General features: G+C 42.5%; 1 protein-coding gene across 2 annotated transcripts in view; it reads left to right on the top strand.

Annotated features, from left to right (window-relative positions):
* Positions 1–14,905, top strand: part of CRYL1 (crystallin lambda 1) — a 60,040-nt gene extending 45,135 nt beyond the window's left edge. Inside the window, exons 7-8 of one of the 2 annotated variants that reach the window (XM_064171588.1) lie at positions 10,373–10,479; positions 12,714–14,905. In XM_064171588.1, the coding sequence (XP_064027658.1) occupies positions 10,373–10,479; positions 12,714–12,833 (227 nt within the window). In that variant the 3' untranslated portion in view covers positions 12,834–14,905. The remainder of the gene's footprint in view (positions 1–10,372; positions 10,480–12,713) is intronic. The other variant, XM_064171609.1, reaches the window with a different exon arrangement.
* Positions 14,906–17,057: the final 2,152 nt, after the last annotated feature.

Raw genomic sequence — 17,057 nt, 5'->3', positions numbered from 1 at the left:
ACCCTTTACCACAGAGCTCAAGGCTAGACCATGGCACCAAGTGCCACATCCAACCTTGCCTTGAAGTGCCCCAGGGACAGCGACTCCACCACCTCCCCGGGCAGCCCATTCCATGTTCTGTCATGATCCAGCTTAGACTCCTTCTTCTTACCAGGAGGTAGTCATTGGTAATAAAAATTTCTGAAATTTCTTGTCTCAAACTAATGTTGCTTATTCATGTCAGAGGTTTTCCAGTTTTCTACATCTAATGCTACTTTCTGTTAGGAAATTTAGTATTTCAGATCAGAGGAAGAAAACTTACGAAATACAATCCAAGAGTGACGAAGTGGAAGTCTTATGGTGGGCTTGTGAAATACAAGTCCAAGATAAACCTGTAGTTATTTCAACATTTATATAATACTCTTAATTAACAATAATAGCATATTTAGTACACTTTTGGACTGAACCACTTGCACAAGAGCACGTTATTGGTTTGTTCAGTGTCTTGGATCAGGAGGAGTATTGCTTCACTCGCAGTGTTGCCAGGTGCGTTACCTCTGAGTATAGAGCTGCTCCTGTTTGTGTGCTGGCAGGCTGACTCAGGCTGCTTTCAGCAGAGTTTAAATCAAAATCGCTGATGTCAGGACACATGATAGCTTATGGTCATAGTTCCCTACCAGTGCCAGCTTCACTTTGGTTGCCCAGTGTTGCTTCTCATAATATGGAATAGTATGGACCTCCTCTTTGTCGCTTAGCACAACCTGTTCTGATATATTGTACTAATACTGCCTGCCTTTTGTCAGTGGAGGGAAATGGAAGGAGAGGTAAGAAATTGCCTCTGTACTGTTTATTAGCCTGTCACAGAATCACAGGATTCACGGAATCATAGAAACATCAAGTCCAACCTATAACCCTATTCTGCAGGATTCACCTTAAACCATATCCCTAAGCTCCACATCCAAACAACCTTTAAACACATCCAGGGTCGGTGGCTCAACCACCTTCCTGGGCAGCCCATTCCAATGCCTGACCACTCTGTGAAAATCTTTTTCCTAATTTCTAATCTAAACCTACCCAGTCTCAGCTTGAGGGCATTGCCCCTTGTTCTGTCTCCAATTACCTGTGGGAAGAGCCCAGCACCAGCCTCTCCACAATGTCCCTTCAGGTAGTTGTAGGCAGTAACAAGGTCTCCTCTCAGCCTCCTCTTTTTCAAACTAAACAGCCCCAGCTCCCTCAGTCACTCACTCTTCTTTAAGATTTATTTCCAGGCCTTTCACCAGCTTCATTGTCCCCCTCTGGACCTGCTCTGCCACATCTCTCTTGTATTGCAGTGCTCAAAGCTGAACACAATACTGGAGGTGTGGCCTCACCAAAGCCGAGTACAAAGGGACAATCACCTCCCTACTCCTGCTGGACACAGCATTTTTAATACAAGCCAGGATGCCACTGGCCTTCTTGGCCATCTGAGCACACTGCTGGCTTCACAGCAGCTGCCTTTCTTTACAGCCCTAAGATATTAATTACCTGTAATCTTAAACTCCTTGCTAAAAAGTGGAGAAGCATGTGAGAGTGAAATAGTACTATTGGTGGAATGTGGATTTAAAAAAAACAAGTATGATGCAATATTTTTTTGGTTTGGTTTTGAACAGAGCATTATCATAGCCATTTCCCTTCAAGAACAGTGTTGTTTTTCCCCTCTGGGATGCATACATCAAGATCCTCCCATGAACTTCCCATGTGCTAATAGCAGGCTTCCTCCATTTTAGTTCTTAGATCCTTTTCTCCATATTCATAAATGGTCCTATCAAAAACTCCTATCCAGACTGCTTTAGATAACCTGTTAATTCATGCATAAATACTAAAGATTTTGAATATATGGCAGTGAGCCAACAGCCTTGACCATGAAATAAAATGACAGCACCAAGTCACTAAGTGGAGCAGAAGCAGCAACAACAATTTGAGAACTAAATTGCAGTGGACAGGATGGAAACCTTGGGGCTGGGGGCACATCCAAATTGTATAATATTACAACATTGGTTGGTGGTTTCAGTAAATAATGTTGGTTGTGGTTTCAGTAAGCTCCATCTTTTGAGTCTGTCATCTTCTGATTTCCCATGGCAGCATCACAATGAAGGCTGCTCAGTCTTTTACAAGGAATATCAATAGACTTACCTGGAGTCATTTTACCAGTTTACTTGTTGTGGGTTATGTTCGCAGGCACAGTGTCCCTCCTGTATAGGTACTTTGCTATCTATGAATTTACTGAGGATAATCCAGCCACAATAAATCAGTGAATTCAATCTGCTTCCTAGTAGGCTGAAGAAAGCAGTTAATAGTCCTTGTACAATTGCTTGTTACCTACACCTGCCCACAGGATTTCTCTTGCTGAAAATGTGTGTAGTAAGCAAAGGGTGAATTTTTCTGCATCCAGGCTGCTATGCACCGGTTTCCTTCTGTGGACTCGCATGTAAAGTGTTTCCCTCCACCTTCTGAGAGGAGCACATGACTTTGCACAGGAATCTTTAATGCTTTATTGTTCAGGTTGTCCAAAAGAACACATCTTGGTGCATCCTTCTCCCTTGTGCTAATGAAAGAATGTCTACAGTCACCAAGTGGCTCAGACTGAGGAATTCATTTGAAACTGGTCTAACAAAAGTGTTTTGTGTTAACTCTGTTTAATTCATCAGTCCTGCACAAACATTAGTGTATTGCTGTTGAGATGGTAACCAGGGACAATGAGAATAAAACTTTCTTTGGTACTACCACTCTTAGGGTAGTTGAAAGTATTCATGCAACTACAGCCTAAGTGCAATCACATATGAGAATCAACGTAGAGTAACAAGTGTTCTGTAAATTCAGACCCTAACTTAAATGCATGCATCTGTCTTCAGACGCACCTTTGGTGAAGATGGGATGATGTTTAGAAAGTTTTCCTTGGAGCTGTATGTCTAGAAATCTCTATCAGCAAAACAAAAAGGTTGGGAATATTTTTTTTTCCCCTGAACATAACCTAACCATGACAGATTCCTCCATGATGTTCCTGAAATATGGCAACTTTTCTCATCCGTACTCCTCTTCAGTCTTACTAAATGCAGCCTCTTCTTAGATTTTTGCCTGCTAAAAAGGACCCCACCCAATCTTTTCACATTGTTGATGCTGTTACATCAGTGGCTTGACCATCTCACATACTCTCTTGAGTCATTACTGTATCTTATTATGCTGCTCATCAGGTTCAAGGTCATGAAGTTAATACTCAGGATTGTGAGGCACACTCAATCTTTGGTGTGTTCCCTGTCCTTGCCAGTAACACTTGATCCTGTCTCCTGTTTTCTGTCATAAAGATCTTGGTACCTATGTGGCAATTGCCCTTGCCAGACTGGTTTACCAAGTGTGCTTGCTTGCACCCGTCAGCCTTCATGACTGTTGTCTGTCTCATGAAGAGAAAGGCATTAGAGTTTGTGTACAAGAAGCAGTGATACTTGAAGTTGGTTACTTGCTATAATTCATGAACATGCTACTTTTGATACTGGCATGTTTTCCTTCCTTTTTTTCCTGCTACTCCAAGCATCTTTATGTTTATGAACGTCACTTGTGATTAAATGACTGGAACATCACCCTTGTGAGGAAAAGCTGAAAGAGCTGGGTCTCTTTAGCTTGGAGAAGAGGAGGCTGAGGGGGTTGGCCGCATCAATGTTTACAAGTATATGGAGGATGGGACCAGGCTCCTCTCAGTGATGTCCAATGATAGGACAAGGGGCAATGGGTGCTAGTTGGAGCATAGAAGGTTCCACCTCAACGTAAGGAAAAACCTATTTACTGCAAGGGTGACAGAACACTAGAACAGGCTGCCCAGAGAGGCTGTGGAGTCTCCTTCTCTGGAGACATTCAAAACCTGCCTAGATGTGTTCCTGTGTGACTTACTGTAGGTGATCATGCTCTGGCAAGGTGGTTGGACTCCATTATGTTCTGAGGTCCCATCCAACCCCTAACATTCTATAATTCTCAGGACAGTGAAGTGTTTTATGCATGCTTCTGAGTTGAATGTCTGTCCTGAGTTCATTTTCCTTAATCAGTGCCCTATTCATTTTAATACTGCAACTAGAAGCATTTCAGTGATGCACATGTCAATACCACATCAGTGCTTGCAGGTATCTTTCAGGTAAGGCCTGCAAATGTCAAGTGTAGTTATATGAGTGAACTCTTGTAGCACAGTTCATCAGGCATTTTGGAAACTGCTTGGATTCTTATTGAAGCTAAGCAAGCAGCAGCTTATTCTTCACTTGTTGGTGGGATAAAGATTGTTGCATTTCCTAGGTACGTATGGGCAGCTGAGGAACCTTGAATCAATACCCTCATTTAGTTTGTCATAACATGGTCCTGTAACTATACTGTGCAAGTCAGAAATACTGATTGGGATTGGGACTTTCAAGGGAGAGAGAATTCTACTTTTCATATCCATATTCCTGTATATGTTACTCCCTTAAAACATCACTGTAATTGCAGACATGTAGTAAAACAAAGATTTGGGGACCTTTTACCTTTCTCATCTGTGTTCATGGTTCTGCTGCAACATTTGCTTTCTCCTACAGCACTTTCCTTCCAACATTGATGAGGTGAGCATACAAGGAAAACAGAGGTTTAGACAGGGAGCCCCCAGCCCACATAAACCAAAGCTATCATCATTCCTGTGCTGCAAATGGATTCTGCTCTTTCTCTCTCCCAGATGCATATTGTGTCATTCTTTATTTCCAGTTGGAGATAGTGGAGCACAGTATGTGCACAGCAGCTGCATGCAAGGAGACATAGTGATTGTTTTTAACAGCCTTATTTGCCATCTTCCTGCTTCTCCAGCTCTCAGGTGCTGCCTCATCTGTCTTATATTGTTTACAGATGCTAATTCTTCCAGCTTAAGTTGGTCCATCACCAGTGTCAACAAGGATTAAAGTTAAAGGGATTCTACCATACTTGTTTTCTGTCGTCATGTCCCCATTCTCCAGCCAAGTGGTCTTTTCATCTACCTTTCAAACAGCCCTGACCTTTGAACCAGAGGACTCCTAAATCTAAAGGCCTGGAGTCAAATATTTACTAGTTTTGAGTTTGCAGTTGAAAAGCAAAGTGATATTTCCAGTCATATTCCTCATTGCTCAGGTGTGTTCTTGAAGCTACCAGGGTAGGTTTGATTTTATTACTTAAACCAATTTAGAGATTGCACTGTTCTCCACTGACATTTTTACACTGAGGGTGCTATCCTGAGTTAGCTATTTTGCATTTTTTTCTTTTTCACCTTTAAGTGAGACCATGTGTACATTATGTTTTTTGGTGTGTTTCCTTCACTTGAGACTCAAAAGTTTTTGCAACGTCCTCCTCCTGCTTGACGTGCAAGATAATGCTTACATGTTGCTGTTTCAGCTACAATATAGAGATGACTACACTCATGCTGCTGCTCTTCTCAAGACCCATACCTTGGGGTTTTTACCTTTTCCTTATTTTGCTGACTTTGCATAAGGCTTCTCGCTCATTTGTTGCATGCAATGGGTGAATTGTATTACCCAACCTGCATTTGACATATCTCTGTTGCATTGGTGAGCCACACCCACCCGGAAATTGTTCTGATTCATTCAAGCTGTAGATGAGATGTAGCCAGTAGGACCTCAATATGCAGGACTGGCTGGCTGAATGAGTTTCAAACGTCATCTCCAGCTCAGAAGTTTGCATTCACCAAGTAAATGGATCAGTCATGCCCAGACATCCAGCTTTCCCAAGATACTGTTGCTATCCCTTTAGATTAAGGCTCGTTCCTGGCACACAGTCTTCTCTTCTACCTTCTTCTGACTGTACCAGAATCAAAACTGCTCAGATCTGTGGTACTATTACCCAAGCTTACCTGTAGGTGGAGAGGTCTGTATTGACTTTTGGGAAAGTATCAAACTCATACTATTTGGCATCGGTCTAGGTGTCATTGCCCTGTGTCAGATGGATAAGCACCAGAATGCCTGTTACTAACACTTCTGTTTACCATTCCTTCTACACTCAATTGCTCATGTGGAATTGCTTGAAATGCCACATTTGGCTGGATTGCCATTTTTTATTTAGTGATTGTCCACGTGGCAACAGCTGCTGACAGCAGTTGTGACTTATCCAGGTGCAGCCAAGTCCACATTATTCTGCACACTTCAGCCTCAGTCATTTCTACTTCTATACTAGGGAACATTCTGTCATTTCTACTTCTACACTAGGGAACATTCTATGATGTTGCAGGATGTGGGGGAAAACCTTTTACTTTGATTCCTCACTATCAAGAGAAAAAAAGCTCAGATGAGCAAGGCAAAATGTAAATATAATTGTCTTGTGGTTGGTGCATGTGTCTCGTCCCGAACTGACTTGGGTTCCCAAGATTGCTTATGTGGATAGCACATCCCCTATAGGTTGATCTGGGTTGGCTTCAGGTGCTATTGTCTGTGAACCCAGCTGTTAAGATGTAACAGGCATGCACTTTGGGTAATGGCAGGGTGTGGTCAGTAAACCCTGATAACCATTGGTCCTTTACAGAGTGCTTGTGAGGGAGGATGATCTCTGCTTATTCCCTCAGTGAAGAGATAGAATTGTATCACAGGTAATTCCACATCCCACAGTAATGCTTCTCTTCCTGCATCTTTATTTCCTGCCAGTGATATCTTGGAGCCTGCTAGGCAATTTGGAGCTTTCTGGATGTATGTCAATCAAGAAAATTGAGTAAACTACAAAATTTCCATCTATTTAGAGCATCAGTGTACCTATATGGCCAAGTCTTTTTTTTGTTGAGGGCCAGGGCCAAAACATGCCAGAATAGGTCATAAGAACACATACACTCCATGAGTAGATAACACAAGGAAACAGGCTGACTAAATGCTTATTGGCACACTCTTGGCATCAAATGTAGGTTGGAGCTGCTTAACAAGGCTGCTGTTTTTCTCAGAGCCTTCTTCATTCTGATACTGAAGGATGGTTTTAGTCCATGTTTTTATGACAGTTGAACACTCTTAAATCTATCCATGTTGTTCTCATGCAGTGTACATGTTCTTCCCTTCTGTCCTCTAAGTTTTTTATCTGATGGTCAACCTGACTTCAGAGTGCTAATTTCTTAAAGGGTGTGTGATACTTCCTTGAGCATCTGTCCTTTGAAATGTATTCTGTCTGTTCCAGAAAGATGAGTGTTCTCTGTACTTTTATTGACCTCAGAGGCCTTTTGGAAGCCCTGTACTTCAGTGATTTCAGGCATCTACTTCAACCACTTAGTTTTAGACAGGTGTGACTTCTATAGCACTGATATTATGCAGTATTTCATTACAGGGAACTGTCTACAGGCTGTTCAGGAAAGAGACTGCTTAATGACTCTTGACCTAAGTTGCATTCTTTTGTGTGGTAGTCAGGCCACCTCTCTTACATTTCCTGCATTGTGTGGCTGGATGTGACCATGAGCACTTCAGTTCATGCTTCTCAGTCTATACAATCTCCTGACTCTTTGTGAAGCAGTTAGTGACCATAACTGCTTGCCTTTGTTGTCTTCAATTTTCTCCTCTTTGCTTTGATAATTAGCTAATAAAAGAGAGAGTTGGGATGCAATTTCTTCAGTCTCTATGGTGCTCAGAAAAGGGAATCTCCACAAGGTTGTAGTGGATATCCAGGATGATCACAGTCTTAGTCACATTGTCTTGCTTACTGCCAGACAGGCATTGCTTATTTATTGTTGTGGTGCAGCTCATGACTTATTCTTTGATGTACAGTGGGAAAGGCTGCCTTATCCTTTCTTCCTTGTGTGGTAGTTAATAGCACTGTAGTCTACTTGCCGTATGTGTCCAGCTAAATGTCCAGTTTCTGGTTTTGGTGCACTGATCATTCCAGTTTCTCTTTAGTACCTCAGCAGTGTTTTTTTCTGACATTCCTGCTGGAGCTGAAGGAAGCTAGACTTCCCCTGGTTCAGCCAAGGTCTGTTTGACTGCTGTGTTACTCTATTACCAGTTTTCTGACCACATGCTCTTTAAGATCATAGTATCATATCATATCATAGTATCATCAGGGTTGGAAGAGACCTCACAGATCATCAAGTCCAACCCTTTACCACAGAGCTCAAGGCTAGACCATGGCACCAAGTGCCATGTCCAACCTTGCCTTGAAGTGCCCCAGGGACGGTGACTCCACCACCTCCCCGGGCAGCCCATTCCAGTGTCCAATGAGATGTTCACCAGAGGGACAGCTCTGAGGCCAGACCAAGCTACTCAGGGTTTCAACCAGTCTTTAAAGCTCTCACAGATACAGACTGCATAACTTCTGTGGACAACCTGTGCCAGTGCTTGAGTATTCAGTCTGAACCTCTTGTTTCAAATTGTGCCTGTTTTCTCTTGCCCACCTGCCGTGTAACATTTGTAAAGAGCCAGCCTCTGTCTGTTCAATGTCTGCAGCCACGGAGGGAGCTGCTCGTAGGTCCCCCAAGCCACCTTTGCTTCAGGCTGATCAAGGCCAGCTTTCCCCTGCCTCTCACAGGGCATTTTGGTGACCTCTGCTGAAGTTGCTTCAGCTAGTCAACGTCTTTCTTGTGTTGAGGAATCAATTAGTGCAATATTCTGGATGTAGTTTAATGAGTGCTGAGTAGGAGGAGGTAATCACCTCCTTCAATCTACTGTCTGTGCTGTTAACACAACTCAGGGTGCTGTTGGCCCTTTTTGCTACCAGGGTACACTGTTGGATACAGGCTCTATCATCCCATAGGCTTAGGTGGGGTTGAGTTCTTTCAGTCACTGACTGGCTCGTCACCTACTGCTGATAACTCTTATCCTCCTTCAACTTTACTTCTAAGCACAGAGGCCTGTATAAGAGACCTTGACAATGAAGAATGAAGCAAAACCAAAGGCAAGTAGTAACTCTGCTTTACCTGTTTCTCCTGTCACTAAGTCACCCACCCATTCAGCAACAGGCCCAAACTTTCCTTGTTCAGTCTTCTATTACTAATGTAACACTGAAGTCCTTGCTGCCCTTGGCACCCTTGCAAGTCTCAACTGGAACTGACATTTGGCTTTCCTGGCAGCATCCCTACATGCCTAAGCAGTGTTTTTAAATTTCTCATTTGTCTCTGCTTCCACCTCCAGTATGCTGCCTTTTTGCACTGGAGCTCGTACAAGCCAATCTCTTGATATGTTTCCTTGCCTTCCCTAAATACCAGGATGAACTGTTTTTGCCTTTGGAGGATGCTGTCCTTTACTGGCCTTTGCACTGATGCTGACCTACAGGCTCTCACCCAGCCAGTTACCCATCCCATAAAATATATCCATGTACCTGAGCTGCTCATTTGCAGGGATAGCACACCCTCTCCTTGATTTTCCTACTTGTCTGAAGTGTGGGTCTGTCCCCTGCAGCACTCGAGTTGTGTGAACCATCTCACCACACCTCAGTTTCTCCAGTAGTGTCGCAGTTGTATGATCACACATGATCATTTCCCCTGTCTCTTAGGCTACATGCATTTGTGCATGTAGCTAGAGGTGGAGTCCTGCTTTTTTTTAACTTCCTCAAGGTTTTTCTTCTTACCTTGCACTCCTTTCTTTCCACACCCATATGCCCCTTCCTCACTTGAATACAGGTTGTAATCCCACTTTTTCAACATTCTTGGTCTGAAGCTTTTCTTGCCATGCTAGCCAGGTTTTTGTCAAAGATACTTTGGTGGATTCTGTCTCTCCTTATCAGTGCTCAATCATCAGAGAGAATCTTGTGGTTCATAAAAGCCAAATCCTTGTTGCTAAACCTGGTTGCAATGCCAAGTGTCAATCTGCAAGATCCATCTTTTTCTCCTTCACTGGAGGTTACCTGGGTCCCCATGCCTTTGACCCTCCATGTGAACCATGTTGCTCTTGATACACTCTAGTAACTAAAAGTAGCGATAGGAATACTTCAACTGGTGTGCCACATACCAAACAGGAAGAGTGGAGAGGTGAGAGCAGTCTCCTCATGGACACCCTGCTCAGGGAAGCTTTCTGGTCTCAGGTAACAAAGCATGAGTATATCCATGGTTGTGTGCTACACCCCTCACACATTGCTGCCTTTTGGTGTGTAACATTAATTTGTTTGGCAATGAAGATATTGCCAAAGTCCTAAATGATTTTTTCCATGAACCTTAATGGAAATGTGCTAGATAGAGTCACAAAATCACAGAACAGTATGGGTTGGAAGGGGCCCCTGGAGATCATCTAGTCCAGCCTCCCTGCCAAGGTGTTTTTCTTTAATGACCATTAGGTGTCTTAAGCACAAGAGCACACTTTTTGGTTTTGTTTTGTTTTTTTTTTAACTTTGATTTAAGGCAGTGCTTAAGTTACTGAACTTCAGTGTGAATTTCTGTTTAAATGTAATTTCTCACTCTTATTTTTAGGAATTTCAAATTATTGCGACAGATACCGTGAAGGTATGAAACTTGTTCTGAACACCTTTGGACCAGTTCCAGAATTTTCAGGTGAAGTTCAGCAGAAAATCAGTCAGGTAAATATGGAGCAAGTAAATGCAGTGACATTCAGGACACAGAACATTAGCTGTTACTTTGACATTTGTACCATTTCAGTTTACTGTTTAGGGTACCTGTAGTCGTATTTCTTGTGGGAATGTGTACTCCAAGTGAAAAGATAAGTGTAGAAGTAATGTATGTCCCTTCTCATAGCATTTTTGACATGCATCAAGGGAAAGTGATTTGGCAGCAGTGTAACATTTATTACTAGGTCAGAGGAATCAACTGCGAACAGCTATGGGTTAATTGACATTAACTTCTCCACACTGTTTCTTACTCCTTCTGGCCCTGTCCTATGTTCTCCAGCATAATATGCACAGCTCCACACGTCCTTTCCTACATGATTTTTCTCCCCATGTCGTCCTTCTACTCCATGTTCTTGCATTCCTGTTGCTTCCACCTTCATCCTGTAGTGTTGTTTTTTTTTCCTGGGTGTTCTTTTTCTTGGTTTTGTATGCTTTACAAACTAGAGCTCTAGTCTGTAATGTGTGCAAATACCAGGTTCAAGCTAAAGATGTGAACAGTCCAGTAAGGTTCTTTGAATGTTTGAAGATCTATTTGAGTGCTCTGCTGGACTGAGACCTGGTTTGCCTATTAACATTTCTAAGCCCACAATTTGTTTATACTCACTATATGGACTATTTTCTATGATCATAGGAGTTAACTGAAGCTTTTTAATGCTTCACTGAAGAACATATGCATGTTTTGAATTGTTCCTGATCAACTGTCAGAGATTAATGCCAAGTATGGAGACAGTCTGTCTGGATGATAGCATTTTTGTTCCTATTTATGTTAATGCAATTTCAACATCAGCTGCATTAAAATGGAAAGAGGTTCTTTTATGCTTAAGCAACACAGACTCTTTATAATAATAATCAATATTAATTGTGGAACTATTCATATTATTTTTTTATTGATATGAAGCAGTTTGAATTTCTTGGTAGAAAGCTGGATTCCACTTCAACATCTATTTCTGAGTCTTCATTATCTTCAGTGCCTAAGATGAGCTTGTAAGAATCCTCTCAAGAGTAAAACATTAAACGTTTCTTATCTTACTTCACTGTCCCTTGTCAGTCATTGGTAGCAGGTCATGGTTTTAGCCATGTTTCTCAACACTTGCCTTTTAAACCTAAGACCTCAGGTCCTATTTTGGCAAAGATGATTTTGTGATCTCTACCTGCACTCTCAAATCAGCTTCTTTTTTTGTTGGAAAGACATCCATTACAGTGTACTATCTGGCCAGAGCTCTTGCTCTCCTTTCAGTGATACTTTTACCTGGCACTTCTAAGACAATTTTGTGGATTCATAATTATTAATTTCCCCCCTTTTTGTTTTAAATATCCTTTTTCCACACTAAATTGTGTAGGCTTCTACCTTTGTGTTCTCAAATAGTACACAGTCTCAAGTTGTGCCAGGATAGGTATAGGCTGGATATTAGGAAGAAGTTCTTCACAGAGAGAGTGATTTCCCATTGGAATGGACTGCCCAGGGAGGTGGTGGAAGCACCGTCCCTGGGGATCTTCAAGAAAAGCCTGGATGAGGCACTTAGTGCCATGGTCTAGTTGACTGGATAGGGCTGGGTGATAGGTTGGATTGGATGATCTTGGAGGTCTCTTCCAACCTGGCTGATTCTATGATTCTATGATTCTACTGTACATTCTCTCCTCCAAATATTGTCCCAATAAAAGCCAGAAATCATAATTCTGGGTTTGTTCTGTGTCTTGCCCTGTCGTTTTGATTATAACTGGCACTCCTAAGACAATATTTTTAATAAATCATGGCATCCCTCATTACCTTTATTAGGAGCCAGAACAGAGATCATAGTTTTAAATACACACAGAGAGGAGTTTGGTTTAGAGCACACTTTAAGCCACATAAATGCCCAGGTTGCCACCTTCCTACTTAATGAAAGATTATTATCTAAGAGACTCACAGGCAAACCAAAAATAGAGGCTGATGCTTTGATGTTTCTCTAGACATCTACATTGCTGCATTCAGGCAACTTTCTCCAAGCACTTTCTTCTCATACAGGTTAGCTCATTTCCAGTCATGTATGTAAGTAAAGCATTAGTGACCTATTGCTTGTGATGGAATAAATTAGTTTGTGTGGATGGTTACTTGGTCTGACAAAACGGAAAGCAGGACAACAATGCTAGTGAGTAAGGTTTTACTCAGAACATGAGATTTAATCACCTTAAATTTTCTGTTCCAGGCGATGTCTGAAAAAATTCCAGCTGTTCCAAAAGCCCTGGATGCCAGGAGAAAACAAAGAGATGACTATCTCACTGGTCTTGCCAAACTGAAAAAGGAAATGAAATCTGACCTTGTCTAACAAGAGACACCAAATGAAGAGCAGTTTACACATCAAAAAAGTGAAAACTTGGTCATGCAGAAGAGGAGACTGAATGTGCTACCAATGATATGCATAGTAGTAGAGACTAATGAAACATTTGGTCCAAATTTGTCATGATGTAATTAATGAATTAACTGGAAACAGTTATTAAAAAGTTAAGATTTATCAAATGACTATATACATGCATTAGATATGTATGCAGCAAGCAGCATTAGCAAGATGAATATTGTGCAATGCTGGAACACAATCATGTTTTAATGCGTTTTTCAGCTTGCTTAGGAATCCAGTGCTTGAACAATATTTGCTTATGCAGGGATCTGAAATAGGCAAACATCAGCTGTTTGTTGCTGGAGAAAATAAGCTCTCACCCACCAATCACTGTGGCAGCGAGGTTAAGTTGTAAAGCACTGACGGTAGATAGGAGAAGGTTGTGTTGAGCAAGGAGTAAATGCACTGGCCAGTGAGCTGAGACCTCAACAGATGTAAGGGTCACTTCAACTTTTATCTGTAACTGTTCCACAATGTAGAGGAAAGAATTATTCCTCTTTTCCCTCCCTCTGGCACTTCTGTACCCGTATGATGAGTATAGTGCAGAATTCCCCACTTACTCCCTGCCTCTGGAAGTGTAAGACATACCAGAGACCTACTTGGTCTTTAAGACCATGCACTTCATACCCCATGGCTTTGCCCCAGGCTTAAGTAAGACATTCGATGCTTGCCGTTGGCATTGCTGCATAAATATGTCCCTTGTTTTATGACTTGTATGTGAGAAATAAAGAGGTTTGCTTTAACAGCTAGCTTGGGAGACAGTATGGTGTAGTGAATCACTCTGGATTTCTCCCAGGCCACTCCATGACTGAGTGATCATAGGAAGCCAGTTCACCTCACTGTTTCCATGTCTATTTTTCACATTACCTGAAGCAAAGATTGTTTTTTTTAGGGTTCAGCTGTACTGAGTGTAACAGGTGTAGCTGGAGGGACCTCACTCTCTGCTGTTTTGCTCCACTACACAGGGCAAGCTGCAGTGGCTTAGATACAGTATTTGTACTTTGCTGACGCCCTTCCTACAGGAAGCACAACATCTTCCTACATATACAAGGATGCAGTATGTACCTGGAAGTAGTAATATCCTCAGTTTCTGTGGTGGTGTGCCCCATCCACTGCAGGTAGGGTGTTATTATGAATGTGTGAACCCTGTAATATGGTTGGGCTTTGATCTTAGCTGGAATCTTGGGGCCTTACTGTTAAACAGAATGACTTGAAACAGTGCTTTACACCCACGCTGCCCAGGTTGAGCATTTCTGAATTTGTGCTAACTGCTCATGTAACTTCAGTCACAGCAGAGATGCAGAAGTTTTAAGCTGTCATTTTGCTAATGCTCTTGACTTTTACAGATGGTGCAGCACAGAAATGGGTTGCTGAAACTTAGTTACCACTTGGATCTGAACAGCAGAAATGTCTGTGTGAACATACCAGTACCATGCCTTTCTGCTTCTATCGCAGTAAAAGAGACCTAAGGTGAATTGTATCCCTTGGCACAAGCTGTGGTCCAAGAACACGTTTCTGGATGTGAAAAACGAGATAGAATGCATGATTCAGAGGTTGTCCTATGCACCTTTATAATCAGCAGAGAAGGAGGAAAAAAAGTAAGCTCAATTTTATTTTATCCCAATATAGACCTGAAAGTGTCAGCTTCTTCTATTGCTTTTTATTGCCACAGTGACTGGCTCTAAACCTGCATTTAGACATCTGAAGTTGAGGAGGTCAGTCCTCACTCTTGATGCCTTCTAAAGCAATAGTAAATTAATTGGGGGGGGGTTATGTTCCTCATTTTATATATGTGTTTGTATTTCAGACAAGGCCACAGCATGTTCAAAATACTTTCAGGATTAGACCTGTTTTCTATGAGCATATAACATCATCATAACTAATTAGCTTACCTTGCTTCTGTTTACTCTGAGGTATCTTAAAACTTGATTATGTCATCAAATATTTGCCTCCACCTTTATTATTTGATGGTGAATAAAATATTTTAATGAGGAAAATCTTAACTTCTGTATTCCAGTCTGATATGTTAATAAGTCTTTAGAAACCAGTAGATTAAGAAAGAAGTAGATTAATTTCTGGAAGTCAGTGGGAGTAAATGGACAGGAAATAATATGCACACTACTGTAGTTCCTGTGTTGGTGTGGTGGTTGCTGCCATCATGGGGCCCTGCCATGGGGGAATGACTTTCTTTGGGGGGGGAAAGCACTCTGGAGAGTGATGTTGTGGGGGAGATGCTTGACAAAAAATGTATTTTACCTGAAATTTGCTTCAATGAAACACACTATTAGATGGTAAATACAACTGAAAAGCATTAGGAGAGGGTAGCTAAAGGAATGAGATGGGCTATCCTGATCCCAGGGACCTGTACCCTGTTCACAATTAATCTCCTTTAGTCATCAGTCAGACTGAGGCAGGGCCTCCTAGCACAAGAAAGACTTTGGACAAATGATGGGGGAGGTCCCAGAGCTCACAGAATCATAGAATGACAAGGGTTGCAAGTGACCTCTGGAGATCACCTAGTCCAGCTGCCCCTCCAGAGCAGGCTTACCTACAGCAGGTTGTGCAGAACAGGACCCAGGCAGCTTTTTAATTGCTCCAGAAATAGAGAGTGCACCACTTCTCTGGGCAGCCTGCCCCACTGCTCCACCACCCTCAGTGTAAAGTGCCTCCTCATGTTTAGATGAAACTTCCTATCTTCAGGTTTGTGCCTGTGACCTCTTGTCAGTGGGCAACACTGAAAAAAGGCCTCATCCGCCTGATGTCCACCCTTTAAGTGTTTATAAGCATTGATGAGATCCCCCCTCAGTCTTCTCCAGGCTGAAATCCCCAAGTCCCTCAGCTTTTTTTCATGAGACAGATGTTCTAGTCCCCTAACCAACTTTGTAGCTCCTTGCTGTAGCCACTCAAGGAGTTCCTTGTCCTTGAACTGAGGAGCCCAGAACCAGATGAAGGTTCAGCAGGGCAAAGCAGAGGAGGGAGGATAAACAGTCTTTACCTGCTTGCCATGCTCTTCTTGATGCACCTCTGGATGCTGTTGACCTTCTTGACCATAAGAGCACATTGCTGGCTAATGGTCACCCTGTTGTCCACCAGGACTTCCAGGTCTTTTTCCACAGAGCTGCTTTCCAGCAGATCAGTCTGTGCTGATACATGGGGTTATTTCTCCCTGTGTGTAGTACCCTGCACTTGCCCTTGTTGAACTTCATGAGGCTGTTCTCTGCCCAACTCTCCAGCCTGTCCAGGTCACACTGGATGGCAGCACAGCCTTCAGATGTGTCAGCCACCCCTCCCAGTTTTGTGTCATCAACAAACTTGCCGAAGGTACACTCTGTCTATTTATCTAGATATATCTATGATATATTGAAGAGGACTGGACTCAGTACTGACCCCTGGAAAACAGCACTTGTTAAGGGTCTACAACTAGACTGCCACTTGGCACAACCATCTGAGCATTATGTTTCAGCCATTTTCAACCCACCCCAGTGTCCATTCATCAAACCCACACCTAAGCTTGCCTAGGAGGATGCTGTGGCAGATAGTGTTGAAAGCCTTGCTAAAGTTGAAGTAGACAATGTCCTCTGCCCTCCCCTCATCTATCCATGCCCTTGTAGAAGGCTATCAGATATGACTTCTACTTGGTGAGTCCATGTTGACTACTTCCAATAACCCTCTTTTCCTCCACATGCTTTGAGATGATGCCCAGAACAAGCTAATCCATTGTCTTTCCAGAGATGGAGGTGAGGCTGACTGGCCTGTAGTTTCCTGGGTCTTTCTTTTGCCCTGTTTGAAGACTGAAATGACACTGGCTTTCATCCAGTCCTTAGTCTCCTCACCTGTTCTCCAGCACCTTTCAAAGATGATGGAGAGCAGCCCAGCAATAACTTCTGTCAGCTCCCTTAGCACTTGCAGGTGCATCCCATCAGGACCCATGGTCTTGTGGATATTCATTTTATTTAAATGATCTCTAACTTAAAACTCCTCAACCAAGGCAAAATCTTCCTTCCTCCAGGCCTTTTCTGTTTTCTGTTGTCTGCAAAGTGAGGGATTCCTGAGGACTGACCTGAGCAGTGAACACTGAAGCAAAGGCAGCATTCAGTAACTCTGCCTTCTCTGCATCCTCTGTCGCTGGCATCTGCCTCATTCAACAGTGGGCCC

Source organism: Pogoniulus pusillus, chromosome 3 (genome assembly GCF_015220805.1).
Source record: "Pogoniulus pusillus isolate bPogPus1 chromosome 3, bPogPus1.pri, whole genome shotgun sequence".
Lineage (NCBI taxonomy): Eukaryota > Metazoa > Chordata > Aves > Piciformes > Lybiidae > Pogoniulus > Pogoniulus pusillus.
Note: the sequence above shows the minus strand (reverse complement) of the source record. Positions and strands in the feature narration are given on the sequence as shown.